This window comes from Pangasianodon hypophthalmus, chromosome 10 (genome assembly GCF_027358585.1).
Source record: "Pangasianodon hypophthalmus isolate fPanHyp1 chromosome 10, fPanHyp1.pri, whole genome shotgun sequence".
NCBI classification, from domain to species: Eukaryota; Metazoa; Chordata; class Actinopteri; order Siluriformes; family Pangasiidae; genus Pangasianodon; species Pangasianodon hypophthalmus.
The window spans coordinates 13,535,030-13,548,228 of NC_069719.1; the positions used below are offsets into that span (position 1 = coordinate 13,535,030).

The following is a 13,199-nucleotide window of genomic DNA, read 5'->3' on the forward strand; positions in this document are numbered from 1 at the left end:
AATATCTGTGTAATAAATGTAATTGTAAATGTGTGCAATCGAATAGGGCCCCATTCCTGTATTTTGTCTAGGGCCCCCAAATCACTAAATCTGCCCCAGCCTGCAAACATTCATTCATTCATTCACTCTTCTTCAGTAACCGCTTTATCCTGCTCTAGTTGGTGCTAGATCCAGAGCCTACGGGATCCACTGAGTATTAGCGAGAATAACCCTGGATTTGACACCAGTCCATTGCAGTGGACTATGCACACATACTGTACATACATTCACATCTGGGGGAAATTTTGAGGAGTTAATCCACCTACCTGTATGTGTTTGGGGAGGAGAAAACCATAAAACCCAGAGGAAACCTATGGGGACATCACAAGAACATGCACAAAAACACCACACAGAGAAGGACCCAAGCTCAGGATCAAACCCAGGAGATGTGAGGTGGTAACGCTACCAATAAGCATCAAACAGCATCACTGAAGACAAAAAAAAAAAATCTAGCAGCTGAAGCATTCCTTCTAATAAGAATAACTTATATTTTACTGTTGTTCATTATAAATTTATCTTACTGTAACAACCTTCTACAGCATTTTTCTAAATGTCCATTACAGAAGACAGCAACACCTTAAACCAAACTGAGAGACATACACTGATCAGCCATAACATTAAAACCTTGAAGTGAATCACACTGATTATCTTGACATTATGGCAACTGTCAAGGGGTGGGATACATTAGGCCGCAAGTGAACAGTCAGTTCTTGAAGTTGATGTGTTGGAAGCAGGAAAAATGGGCAAGCATAAGGATCTGAGCGACTTTGACAAGGGCCAAATTGTGATCAGTGCATCTCCAAAACAGCAGGTCTTGTGGAGTGTTCCCAGTATGCAGTAGTTTGTACCTACCAAAAGTGGTCCAATGAAAGACACCCAGTGAACCAGCGACAGGGTCATGGGCGCCCAAGGCTCACTGATGTGCTTCGGGAGCAAAGGCTAGTCCGTCTAGTCTGATCCCACAGAAGAGCTACAGTAGCATGAATTGCTGAAAACAGTGCACCGCAGCTTGCTGCGTATGGTGCTGTGAAGCCGCAGACCGGTCAGAGTGCCCATGCTTACCCTGCCGAAAACACCTACAATGAGCACGTGAGCATCAGAACTCACAATCCGATCGAGCATCTGTGGGATGTGCTGGACAAACAAGTCCGATCCATGGAGGCCCCACCTCGTTACTTACAGGACTTAAAGGATCTGCTGCTAAAGTCTTGGTGCCAGATACCGCAGCACACCTTCAGAGTCCATGCCTCGACGGGTCAGAGCTGTTTTGGCAGCACAAGGGGGCCTACACAGTTATAGGCAGGTGGTTTTAATGTTATGGCTGATCGGTATACAGTAAACACAACAAAATAAATTAACAGCTATTAAAATGTTGCTATATAAATTTATTATATTACGACAAAATATTGCCACAGACTTGTCTGACACTACAGATCTTCTGTCTTACATACAAAGCCAAAGTTCTTCTAGGGCAATTCCAGGATAAAAGGACTCAGACAATAAACCATGATCTCTTACTTATCCCCCCCCAATGTAAACATCTTAATCACAAAAGGGGGAACAAAATCACAAAATCTGTTTTCTTTGAGTCTGATTCATACATAATGACAGCAGCAATTACTAGCAATGGTTTAAAAAGGATGAACATGTCCGAGTGTGTGTTGTGTGGTAAAGTAGCAAGTAGCCAGATCTGACTCCTTTAAATATTTCACCTTTCCTTGCAGTCTAAAAAAAGATATAACTAAATAATGTTAATTAAAATTTAGACCGCATTCATTTAACTCATCAAAACAAAGGAAAAAAATGATTTACGTAGTACAAGATGTTGGCTTTAAATGTAGTCTAATGTTTTAAAACTACTTAGTTCTCACTGATCAAACTGTAAAGTGAAACAGTCTGAATGGTGAATGCTTTCTCCACAAAATCTCAGCTTTATAAATACTCAAGTCTCTGAATATTTTACATGGTTTAATAAATGACTGTATTATGAGGCAAAAAAAAAAGAAAATCTTGCTCCACTTAGGTTTTGCTTCTTTAAAATCCATCAGGATGATTTCCATCTTTTATTTAAGGCTGAAGCATTCACATATTGTTGAATCCCATCATTCCTTTCATGTTGCCAGCAGCCCCTTGCTGAAACTGCCTCATCATCGACTGTAGGCCAGCCATGCCACCTGCATCAACACAAAAACATCTGTCACCCGAAAGCCTTTTTACAAGTACAACAAATAAATAATCGGTGAAAAGATCATTTTACTGAGATGTAAAGCAGATTTTTTTGAGACGGATATCTTCAATCGAGCTCAAGGCCAATCAAACCTTTATATATTGTTGGAAATGGTAGCTTAGTGATTGGTGCATACCCATGTGGTGCAGCACTCTGGGATCCATCATCTTTGCCATCTGCTGGTTCAGTTTGGCCATCTGAGATGGGTTAACATTTTTGGACATGTCTCCTCCTGTAAACCAAATGTCACACCATACAACACATTTGCAAAATGTCCATAACTCTGTGAGCAAGTTGCTCCCAAAATCATTTGTGTGAACAGAAGAAAGAAAACATGTACATCATATGAATCATACCTTTAAATAAACCTTTAATGCCACCCATTTTCTTGACCATCTGGGCAAACTTTGTGTACTGGGTAAGCAGCTCCTGCACGTCTCTGGTAGCTACACCTGCACCCCGCGCCACCCTCTGAACCCGGTTCGGCTGCTTACTGAACAACTTCGCACCATCTTTGTTGTCCAGTTCTGCAATGAGTAAACAATCATTTAACATCTTTTATACCACTGCACTGCTGAATTCTCAAATCAGATTGATCAGAAGGTTGATCAATTTTCTATAACAGCAGGCTCTGGCAATAGTGCTGGCTGTAATTCAAATCACAGGTTTATATTAACACTCCACTTATATGAACACTCCACATAATCTAAACCTAAAAATAAACAAATTAACATACTTATTTAATAAATGAAACAAATCATTGATATGGTGACGTTTTATGTAAGGATCCGTTTATTTATCATTTGTGGAAGGAGTAACTTTAACTTGAAGCTGTAACTCTATGTTTTCCACCACAGGAAAGACATCAGAACAGAGCACTTTTTTTTTTTTGTTTGTTTCCTATAAAACCACAGCCCCAAGTGTTTTATTTCTTATACTGGTATCAGTTTTAACTATTATATAAATAAGTCCATTAGATTATCTTGTAGGGTTAGAAACATACCTTGGTCATTCATACTGTCCATTATGGTCATGAGTTTCTTTAACCTGGCCATAGACTCCTGTTCATTGCCTTTACTCATGAAGTCTGTTCCAAAGCCTGGGATCATACCCTAAGTGTAGTAATAAAAACGTAATATGTTCAGCTTCAGAGAAATTAAGTGAGGTAAAATTCATTGTGATCGTAACTATGTTGTATTCACGGTACCATGATTTGCCCAAAAGGTCCCATTTTCATGATGTTCTGGAACTGTTCATACATGTCCCTGAGTGTGAACTGACCTATGAGAAGAGTGAATAATAATCATTAGCACTGCAACAAGGAAACAGCATCTGCTACTTGACATGTCTGATTTAATACAGGTGGATTTATTAACAATCTATCTCTCCCTGTGAATACATATACACTATATGGCCAAACATTTGTGGACATCTGACCATCACATACACATATCTGCTTTTTGAACATCCCATTCCAGATTAAGTTGCCCCTTTGCTGTTATAATAACCTCCACTCAAGAGCATTAGTGAGGTCAGGCACTGATGACGGGAGAGAAGGCCCTGCTGCGCAGTCAGTGTTCCAAGTCATCTCAAAGTTGCTCAGTGGGCTTGAGGTCAGGGTTCTGTGCACGTCACTTGCATGGTTCAAGACCAACCTTGGCAAACCATGTCATCATGTATCTCTCTTTGTGCACACTGGAAAAGGTTTGGGCCCCCTTTAGTTCCACTGAGAGGATTCCCCCCCCACTTCTCTCCCAGACTCACCTGATGAAAACTGATCTCCAGTCTAATGCTAAACGTGCACTACACTGTAATACACTGAGCATGAGCCCAATGCTACATCTCAGTCCAATCATCACAGCACTCATACTGACTTCAGCCTGACTGTGACTGCATGCTATGTACATGTACGGCATTTGGCAAATGCCCTTATCCATAGCAACTTGCTATGCTGAACTCTGGATCCCAGTGTCATATTTATCAGAAAATTTAAATCTTACCATGTTTAAGCTTGTCAATTAGCTCCTCATTATCATCAAGTTTGAGTTCATTCACTTTATCTATCAGTCCCTCGATGTCTCCCATGCCTGTAAAGCCAAGAGCCAAGCAATTTGAAGTTAAAAAAAAAAAAAAAAACCTTAAAAAAAGTCAAATGAAATAAACATGTAGAATGATGAAGAACTAAAAAAACATACCAAGCAGTTTGCTTATGAAGGGCTGAGTTTTAAAGGGCTCAAAATCATCAATGTGCTCGCCTGTGCCGATGAAAATGATAGGACTCTTTGTTGCAGCAACTCTGTTCAAATACATTTTATAGCAACCGTTAGGTTTTGAGTAATACAATCTTGAAAACCTATGCTTTCACCATAAAGCGTAGTTATGTACTTACGCACTGAGAGCGCCACCACCTTTAGCATGGCCATCCAGCTTAGTAACGATGACAGACGCCACATCTACCTTGTCTTTGAAGGCCTTAGCCTGAGCCTCGCAAGCCTGACCAATGGACGCGTCCATCACGTACACGATGTTGTCGGGTTGCTGTGGAAATCACAACAGCACAAAAGATACAGCAGTACTCTTTTTTGCAATCTGCTTTTGTTATTACCAACAAATTGTGATTTGTTTTACCCACTCAGACTGCATCATACACTTACCACAGCATTTGAAACCTGTAGCATTTCTTCAAACAGAGAATCTTCTTGTTTATGTCGACCGCTAGTGTCAACAATGATGATTTCAAAGTTTTCTGACTTGAATTTTTCGACTCCCTCAGAAGCTATTATGACTGGATCCATTTCTGTGTAACTGTTGATTCACAGAATTTAAATAGCAAAACATTCACGTATTTGTTCGGAATCATGCATGTTATAATAACCACAATCAAAAAAGTTACCTTCCATAAAAGGGAATTCTGGCTTTTGTTGCATTTTGCTTCAGCTGATCAAAGGCACCTTATGGGGGGAAAAAACATTTTACTTTAGTTTACATTCATTCTATAGTCAATTCTGCTCTACAATCAAAGTGAAACCTGCAAACCTCACCTGCTCTAAAAGTGTCCGCACAGATCAAGCATGTTTTCCATCCTTTTCTTTGGTAGTAATATGCCAGCTAACAAAACAGTATGAAGAATCACAATTACCAACAAGCCAGGTACTAGTCAAAAATTTTTTTTATGTTTTCTTGCTTAAAAGTGTCATAAGAACAGCAATACCATTTTTAAAAAGAGCATACATTTTATCTAACCACAGGGATATATTTAGAGGCATTAGCGCACTGGCTCACCTTAGTACATGTTGTGGTTTTTCCACTACCCTGAAGACCAACAAACATGATGATGTTGTTCTTTCCTTTTGTAGGTGTCCATGATTTTACACCAGGGTCCACCAGCTATAGGAAAAATATTAAATCATTAAATCTGATTTTGAAATGTTTTTGAAACGTTTATATTTCATTAAAAATTGTAAAATCTTCTGTCTAAAAAAGTTTTAGTTTCAGTACAATCATGATTATAATGACAACTTCTGCTGCGCAAATGCTGATGCAATGCAAAGCTGTCTATTTACAGAGTAATTCTTTTATTACCAAAACCTTACACCACAGGGCTGCTGAATTCTCAAATCTGACTGGTCAGAAGGTGGTGGTTTTTTCTTTAACAGCAGCCATGACAACAGTGCTGGGCGTAATTCTAATCACAGGTTTATATTAATGTGTTTGTTCTAATACAATATTATTTAGTAACAACTCATTCACGTGCCATATAACCTAAGACTAATAATAAATGAATTTAAAAAGTGTTGATATTTAAGTATAATGTATAAAGTAAAATGTATAATAATTGAAAAGGGGACATTTATTCAACATTTATGAAAGGAGTCTCCAGTGTCAGAGCTTTGTAACAGTTAGTAGGTTTGTTGCCACAGGAGAGTCTTCAGGACAGAGAACATTGTGACTTCCAGTTTCTCTGCAACAAGCTGTGTTTTATCTGTCTTATTAACTTCAAGAGATAGAGAAGAAGAGAAGCTGGTGAAGGAACAACTATTTATAGCTGACAAACTTGTCTTGTGGACGTTTCAAAATTAAATGCAACTAAAACAGTTAAAAGGACAAAAGTTGTTTATTAACAAATTAATAATTATAATTGTTGGCAAATTGCTGTGGTATAAGAGGAGTAAAACACTTCAGGATGTGTTGTTATAATTAACTTCGTGGTGGTAATGGCCCTTTGCATCACATCGCCCTGTTGTTGAATATTTTCCTATAATTATCTTCCTAAAAGTTTATTTTTTATTAATTACATTCTGCCACTGTGCACTAAGAGAGCACACACCTTGACAAGCTCCTTGAAAACAGCATGCTGGATCATTCGCCTCTTATTCAGCCCGGAGGCCATTTCCTCGAGGTCAATGGCTGCCCTGAGAATTGATGAATATCATTACATGTAGCTTCTTCATCGCAGGAAGCGGACACTACTTGAATTAAAAGATCAACCTGGACTTACTTGACATTTTCTCTGAGCTGCTTCACCAGTTTGATGTTCACATCAGCTTCTAGCAGGGCAGCACAGACCTCTTTTAGCATAGCATTTAAAACCTGGCAAAGGGGAAAAAATATAATGCTCTGAACAAGACACAAACAGCCTCTCAGGGGGAAACATTTAAGAAGAAGAAAGTGTGTGTTGTTACATATACAAATACAAGAGACTGTAGTTTTTTTCTAAATATATTGTTAGGAAGCTGGTGGAAATGTTATGTGTGCAGAAACATGGCCATGGTGCATGCGTGAGTGTGTGTGTGTGTGTGTGTGTGTGTGTGTGTGTGTGTGTGTGTGTGTGTGTGGCACCTCTTCATTGATGATGGTGGCATTGCTGAGAGAGCGCAGCGCCGCTGTTATCTTCCTCCCCAAGTCTGCTAACACCATGTTTGCACTTTAAATAGGTAGAGGTCTACGACAGGACGACACACTGTATTAATCACATGTACTGGTTCGCTGGTTGTAATTAATATTAAAACTATGTTTATGTAGTAATGAGTAATGGAAATAATGCTGGGTTTCCCCATACCTGCTCTTTGGTAAGGTGGGGGATCCCCCACAGCTTTCTAACTGCTCAGGTTATTCTCTTTCAGGTGACACAGGCACCACGGACCCGGACAAGATGACGAAGAAGTGTTGATTTCCACTCTGTCTTCAAACAAACCCAAACATACATATTATTCATGCCATTAACTAACATATGTATGATCTTTTATGAGAGGAAATAAATAAGAATTGCATTGCTTCAAATCTGCTGAGCTAGTAACACAGTAATCTGTAAAACAGATCAGTGTGTGGCTCTTCTCAGGCTTTCTGAAAACACTCAACTACTGTTTGTGTTCTTGCTTGTTGTGTTCAGTGTACTACCACTTCTGACCAGAACACCAAAACACCCCAGCAGGCCAGTTTTTTTCCCTCAAACAAAAAGCCCCACGTGATGTACTATTTACTAGCACATTTCTTTATAGGTAACTGGCTGTAAACTGGTGGAAAGCGGCAGATGAAGTCCAGATCCAAAGTTTTATTTCCTACACAATCACTCAGCTAATCCATAAGCAACAAACCAGTGCTAACCAGTTAGATGTGATTTTTTTTTACCGCTAGCTTGCTCGCTGCGATAGCCGAAAACACAAAATAATACAACCTCTTATAAATAAACTACTAATCTTTAAAACTATGATGTGTTATTAAACCGTGGGAATCCCATTCATGTGAATTATTTCGTCTTATTTCTTCTTACCTTCGATACAGCTGTTTCAGAGAGAGCAGATAAACGTCATCTCACCAAAAAACTCCCATAAAACCTTTCTACTTCCGGGTTACCTACCGGATGTCGTCACTTCTGCGCTGATCTGGGATCGGGCTTTTTCGCCCTAGCTAAGAATCAGTGGCGTTAAAACTGATCCCGGATCCGCCTAAAATAACAGTTTAGACAGTGGTGATTTTGTGGCGTACGCAGCTACTTACCTTGTATTTAACATTTATGAAATGTATTCCAATTATATATTAATTTCTGTTTATCTTCCTCGCTCTCTTGTTTATTTATTTATTTGGAAAATGTTTCCTTGTCAAAGCCATGGAAGTCATATTGGGAATAGTCAGCACGCGCCGCACACATTTTTAAGGTGGCGCTAACACAGGGAAGATTTATCACCAATTTAATATTAACCAACAACTTCTGTATAATTACTAATCATAGAAGTCATTCTAGGATATTATACGTTGCTAAATGCAGTTTACTATAACGCACAGACCAACGTGTTAACAAGGCTAAAGTGCAGGACAAGAAGCACCTTAAAAATCAGCCCAACTGTGGCTCCTCCCTGTTTTGAAGTACTTCATTGTACATGCGTTTCTCACACTGCTTCTTAGCTTTGCACTTCGATCACCTAGATCAAAACATAATGATTGAGAATGAATTTCAGCGACGCTAAGAATAATATTCTGCAAATATTGAGCGGAACAGACTCTCAAGATCTTGCAAAACTGATCAGTTGGATGAAGCATTCAGGTGATTCATTTATATTCCAGCTAAGAATATAGGAGTAAATTAGATGTGTTACTTGCATTACATGTGAACTGTGTTTATCAGATGAATTGACTGAGTGTTGAAAAATCGGATTTATAATTTTGGGTTAAAATCTGTTAATCATATCACCAGATTTGGCAGAATCTTTGGACCTTTTTTTTGACATTCATCAACACTTTTAAGTTGCATGTATTTGGGATGTTTGTAGTCAGTTATTTATTTGGTTATGTTCTTTATGCAAATTTCTTTATGTTGTTCTTTTAGATGATCTTGATAATTACTTGGTTGACAATCAGAGAGCTATACTCCAGAGTATTGCAGATGACCTGAGGTGTTGTCTTCCCTTGGAGGCTATGTTTCCTTCAGAGACCATGGCCATTCAGAAGGTTGGCAGTTTCCTTGTTGTGTTTTGGGTTATTATTATTTTAGCCTCATATTTTTCACCTCCTAAAGTTCACTTTGCTCTGCAGACTCAGACGAACCCCAAACCTACTGTGCACGTTGATGCATTTTTGTATGATGAGGAAACGATAGATTGTCTCTGTGAAGAGGGCAAGATGAGTCGCAACTTCTGTCTCAGTTGTGGATCGCATAGAACAGCTCCTATGGGTAATTTTAGTCACTTCTAAGCTGGATGGGAATTTTTTTAATGCCTGCAAGTTGCTAAATGCTGTAGTTTGCAATGTCTTGCAGAATTCATCTCACATTCCTTCTCAATCTCGGAGCTCCAGTTCCTGTTTCTTCACGTTCTCCCGGACCTGGCAGGAAAGTTGGTAGTGGACGTGGGTTCCAGGCTTGGAGCAGTGCTCTATGGGGTAAGGTACTTTTGGAATGAATGGTCCTGATTCTCCCAATATTTTATTGATTCACTGCATATCATTCAACACATAGTTGCTCAGTGTTTAGCAACCGATATGAATTTACATCCCAGAACTGCCAGAGAGACTGTGGAGTCTTTAACTAGGCCCATAACCCTCAACCGCTCAGCTATTTGTTTGGAGTGTATCCAGTCTCAATACAGTTGTAGGTCACTTTAATGTCTGCCAAGTGAATACATTAGTAAATTAGTAAATCGTGTATATAAGCAGATGACTGATTGGTTATAATTAATGGCTTAACCATTATGACTGTTTTACTGTCCACTCAGAATATTTTAGAAGTCTTTCTTGTAAAGCCTGTCCACTCGGCAGCCATCTTGGTAATGTTCCTGGGCAGGTATTTTCAGTCATACAAAGCTATGTACTTCGGTGAGATTTAGAAGAAGAAGAAGCCTTTATTTGTCATATATACATTACAGCACAGTGAAATTCTTTTCTTCGTGTATCAGAGCACAGGGTCTGAAGATTTGAGTGCAGATTTGAAAAGGCTGTTAAAATCTGACCAAAAAAGGCATTTTTTTTTAGGTCACAGTGGATACTGCTCATAAGCATTGCTGCATTACAAATAGAGCAAAGCGCCCTAGATCTGTGCATATGTCACTGTAAGAATCTGGTAGGCCAGAATTTATTGCCAGAGTCTTTATCAACAAAGCAAATGACTCTTCCTGACTTTTCCGGAAGGGTAGGACTTGTATAACACAGGCATAATACGGCCTGCTCCATTTATATTTTATACAATTGACTGTCTATATTTATGCGATCTCTGGTTTTAGATAACTGATTTCTGCTTTCTAATTATTATCTTATCTTATCTAATTATTATCTTATCTTATCTTTCTTATCTAAGTTCTAAACCGATAACCGTTTCCTCAGTAGGGCTACCTCTACAGTGCAGCAGCGCAACTCATTGGAGTAGAAATATGTGAAGAGTTTGTCAAGCTTCAGACAATGACTGTGGAGAAGTATGGCTTCAGTGACAGAATTCAGGTACCAGATTCATACTGTAGTGTTGTCAGTACTACAGTTATGTATATGATATGTCCTGATTATTTCTGTGTGCTTTCCACAGGTGATTCATGCAGATATATGCTCTCAGGCAGTGTTGTTGCAAAACGCAGATGTGCTAATAATGAACAATGTGTTTGAGTACTTTATGGAGCCCAAAGACCAAGTAAGGTAAGTCACACTCGTATTATAGCTCTGGGTAGGCCTGTTTATGATGCTGTAAAAAAATACTGTACATACAGTAAATAAATAAGACAGTACAATTGCAAAGAACAGCATTTGCATGATAAGCTAGGCAGCATAATTGTTCAGCACAATAAGGTGCTGGTTGTAAACACTAAACACAAGATGAACCTGGATAAAGGACCTGATTCTGCCTATTCAGAATGCAAATATGTTCATCTCAGTACTATTTTTGGGCTGTATAGAGAATGACAGAATGTCCTGTGTTTTTCTTTTCTGCAGAGCGTGGCAGTTCATTAGCCAAAATTTCCTAAAGAAAGGCGCGTTGTTGGTTACTGTTCCAAGTATTCAAGAAGCTCTCATGTCACTGCAAGAAACAAATGTGAGCAACATGGCATATTGCCTTATTTATTCTCCACATTCTCCATAAACACTACCAGAAATTTTACTTTTTTTCTATGTGAACTACAGTCCAGTAAATATAAGCTAAAATATTTTTTTGTAGTTATTGTAGTATGAACTGTCAGACCTACAGTCCAACTAAATGTTTAAAGGATTGAAAGACACTGCAGCTTTTGTTTGTAATTTGAGCTACTTTTTAATAGCAATATGTTATTAACAGTGAATTAAAGAATGCACTAAAATTTTGATCAAAACACCAAATATAATAACTGTTACTGACTGAATCCTTTTAAAATGAAGGTGTATGACATTTTCCTTTTCTGTTTCAGGGAGCACCAGCAATTGGCCACTGGTTGCAGGAAGTACCTCTTGATTATAGTGCTTATCTCCAAAATGACACAGACCCAGATTCCCTCAAGCAAATACATCTCTACACAGTACTTTGACCTAAACACATAAAAGAACCACTGAATAAAACTTCTTGTAGGAGTATACTTTTGTTAAATGGATTTTTACAAAGGACTTCTCATAGTAGAGTTACATGTACTGAAAACCGTTTTAATAAGATCTATGCACAGTAATATAGCTTATGAGCTTTGTACAGGTAATGGCAGTATAGGGGTTAGCGTTGCCTCCTCACAACTCACAACATGATCCCAGGTTTAGTCCTGAGCTAGGGTTATAGTCTATGTGGAGTTTCTGTGCATATTCTCTCCATGTCCAGGTTTCCTCCAGCTTTTCTGGTTTCCTCCCACCTCCCAAAAAAGCTAGTAGATGGATTGGCTACACTAAATTGCCCTAGTTGTGAAAGAATTAATTAAGGAATGAATGAATGAACAGACAATGGAGAAACATAAATGTATCTTGTCTTAACCAAGCAGATTTAGATAGGAAAACAGTTTTCTACTTTGAGTATATTGTCACATTCATTCATTCAACATTTATTCGTTCGTCTTCAGTAACCACTTTATTGAGGTCAGGGTCGTGGTGGATCTGGAGCATATCCCAGGAACACTGGGGACGAGGTTTGGAATACATCCTGGATGGGATGCCAGTCCATTACAAAGCTCCATGCACTCACACATTCACACCTAGGAGCAATCTAGCATAGCCAGTGTTACCCACTGCACCACCATGCTGTTTATCAGGACTACTCACTGTAGTCATTTTGTAACAAAACTTGGTACATTACATGTTATGGATTTACCCACCATAGTACATATACTGTATGGCCAGAAATTTGTGGACACCTGACCCTCACACCCATATGTGCTTTTTGAACATCCCATTCTGTATTTAGTTCCCCTTTGCTGTTATAATAAGCTCCACTCTTCTGGGAAGGCTTTCCACTAGATTTTGGAGCGTGGCTGTGGGGATTTTCTCATTCGACCACAAGAGCATTAGTGAGGTTGGGCACTGATGTCAGGTGAGGAGGCCTGGGGTGCAGTTGGTGTTTCAGTTCATCCCAAAGGTGTTCAGTGGGGTTGAGGTCAGGACTCTGTGCAGGCCACTCGAGTTCCACTCCAACCTTGGCAGACCATGTCTTCATGGACCTCACTTTGTGTAGAGGGGCATCGTCATACTGGAGCAGGTTAGTTCCAGTGAAGGGAAACTGTAATGCTACAGCATACAAAGACATTCTATACAATTGTGTGTTTGCAGCTTTGTAGCAACAGTTTGGGGAAGAACCAAAAATAGGGTGTGACGGTCAGGTGTCCATATACTTTTGACTATATAGTGCATTAGTCAGTGTTCACTTTTTCTGACTTCTCACTTTTCCAATTTTGCTATTGATCTAGTAAATGTAAATAAAAATGTTGATCACTGACATTGGTTTACTGTTTTCTTTTAAAGAAATATTGTGTAGACAACTCATAATGCTTGTTTAAATAAAAACCTTGCTTGT

General features: G+C 38.9%; 2 protein-coding genes across 4 annotated transcripts; one reads left to right on the forward strand and one right to left on the reverse strand.

Annotated features, from left to right (window-relative positions):
- Positions 1 to 1,403: 1,403 nt before the first annotated feature.
- On the reverse strand, positions 1,404 to 8,164 carry srp54 (signal recognition particle 54). 3 transcript variants are annotated; one of them, XM_053237556.1, is made up of 17 exons: positions 8,037 to 8,164; positions 7,326 to 7,444; positions 7,106 to 7,208; positions 6,765 to 6,856; positions 6,594 to 6,678; positions 5,549 to 5,653; positions 5,308 to 5,374; positions 5,160 to 5,217; positions 4,921 to 5,071; positions 4,656 to 4,804; positions 4,462 to 4,562; positions 4,267 to 4,353; positions 3,474 to 3,547; positions 3,270 to 3,378; positions 2,623 to 2,793; positions 2,403 to 2,498; positions 1,404 to 2,213 (listed from the first exon to the last, which is right to left on the reverse strand). In XM_053237556.1, exons 3-17 carry the CDS (start codon positions 7,181 to 7,183, stop codon positions 2,122 to 2,124), a joined length of 1,515 nt encoding a protein of 504 aa, XP_053093531.1. In that variant the 5' UTR covers positions 7,184 to 7,208; positions 7,326 to 7,444; positions 8,037 to 8,164; the 3' UTR covers positions 1,404 to 2,121. The 3 variants fall into 3 exon arrangements, with proteins under 3 accessions (XP_053093531.1, XP_053093530.1, XP_034164148.2); XM_053237555.1 differs by having other exon boundaries at positions 7,326 to 7,448; XM_034308257.2 differs by lacking the exon at positions 8,037 to 8,164 and adding an exon at positions 7,871 to 7,893.
- Positions 8,165 to 8,255: 91 nt separating this feature from the next.
- zgc:109986 (uncharacterized protein LOC553566 homolog) lies at positions 8,256 to 13,121 on the forward strand. Its single transcript, XM_034308258.2, has 8 exons — positions 8,256 to 8,807; positions 9,090 to 9,211; positions 9,296 to 9,434; positions 9,519 to 9,640; positions 10,580 to 10,690; positions 10,773 to 10,879; positions 11,174 to 11,273; positions 11,623 to 13,121. The coding sequence occupies exons 1-8, from the start codon at positions 8,711 to 8,713 to the stop codon at positions 11,737 to 11,739; spliced, it is 915 nt and encodes a 304-aa protein (XP_034164149.1). The 5' UTR covers positions 8,256 to 8,710; the 3' UTR covers positions 11,740 to 13,121.
- The last annotated feature ends 78 nt before the right edge of the window (positions 13,122 to 13,199 follow it).

Coding starts and splice junctions, on each gene's coding strand:
- zgc:109986 (XM_034308258.2), top strand. CDS start 8,711: ATGAATTTCAGCGACGCTAAGAATAATATTCTGCAAATATTGAGCGGA. Junction 9,212..9,295: donor AGACCATGGCCATTCAGAAG/GTTGGCAGTTTC, acceptor TTTGCTCTGCAG/ACTCAGACGAACCCCAAACC. Junction 11,274..11,622: donor TGTCACTGCAAGAAACAAAT/GTGAGCAACATG, acceptor TTTCTGTTTCAG/GGAGCACCAGCAATTGGCCA.
- srp54 (XM_053237556.1), bottom strand. CDS start 7,183: ATGGTGTTAGCAGACTTGGGGAGGAAGATAACAGCGGCGCTGCGCTCT. Junction 5,218..5,307: donor TGCGGACACTTTTAGAGCAG/GTGAGGTTTGCA, acceptor TCCCCCCATAAG/GTGCCTTTGATCAGCTGAAG. Junction 4,563..4,655: donor GGTGGTGGCGCTCTCAGTGC/GTAAGTACATAA, acceptor GTATTTGAACAG/AGTTGCTGCAACAAAGAGTC.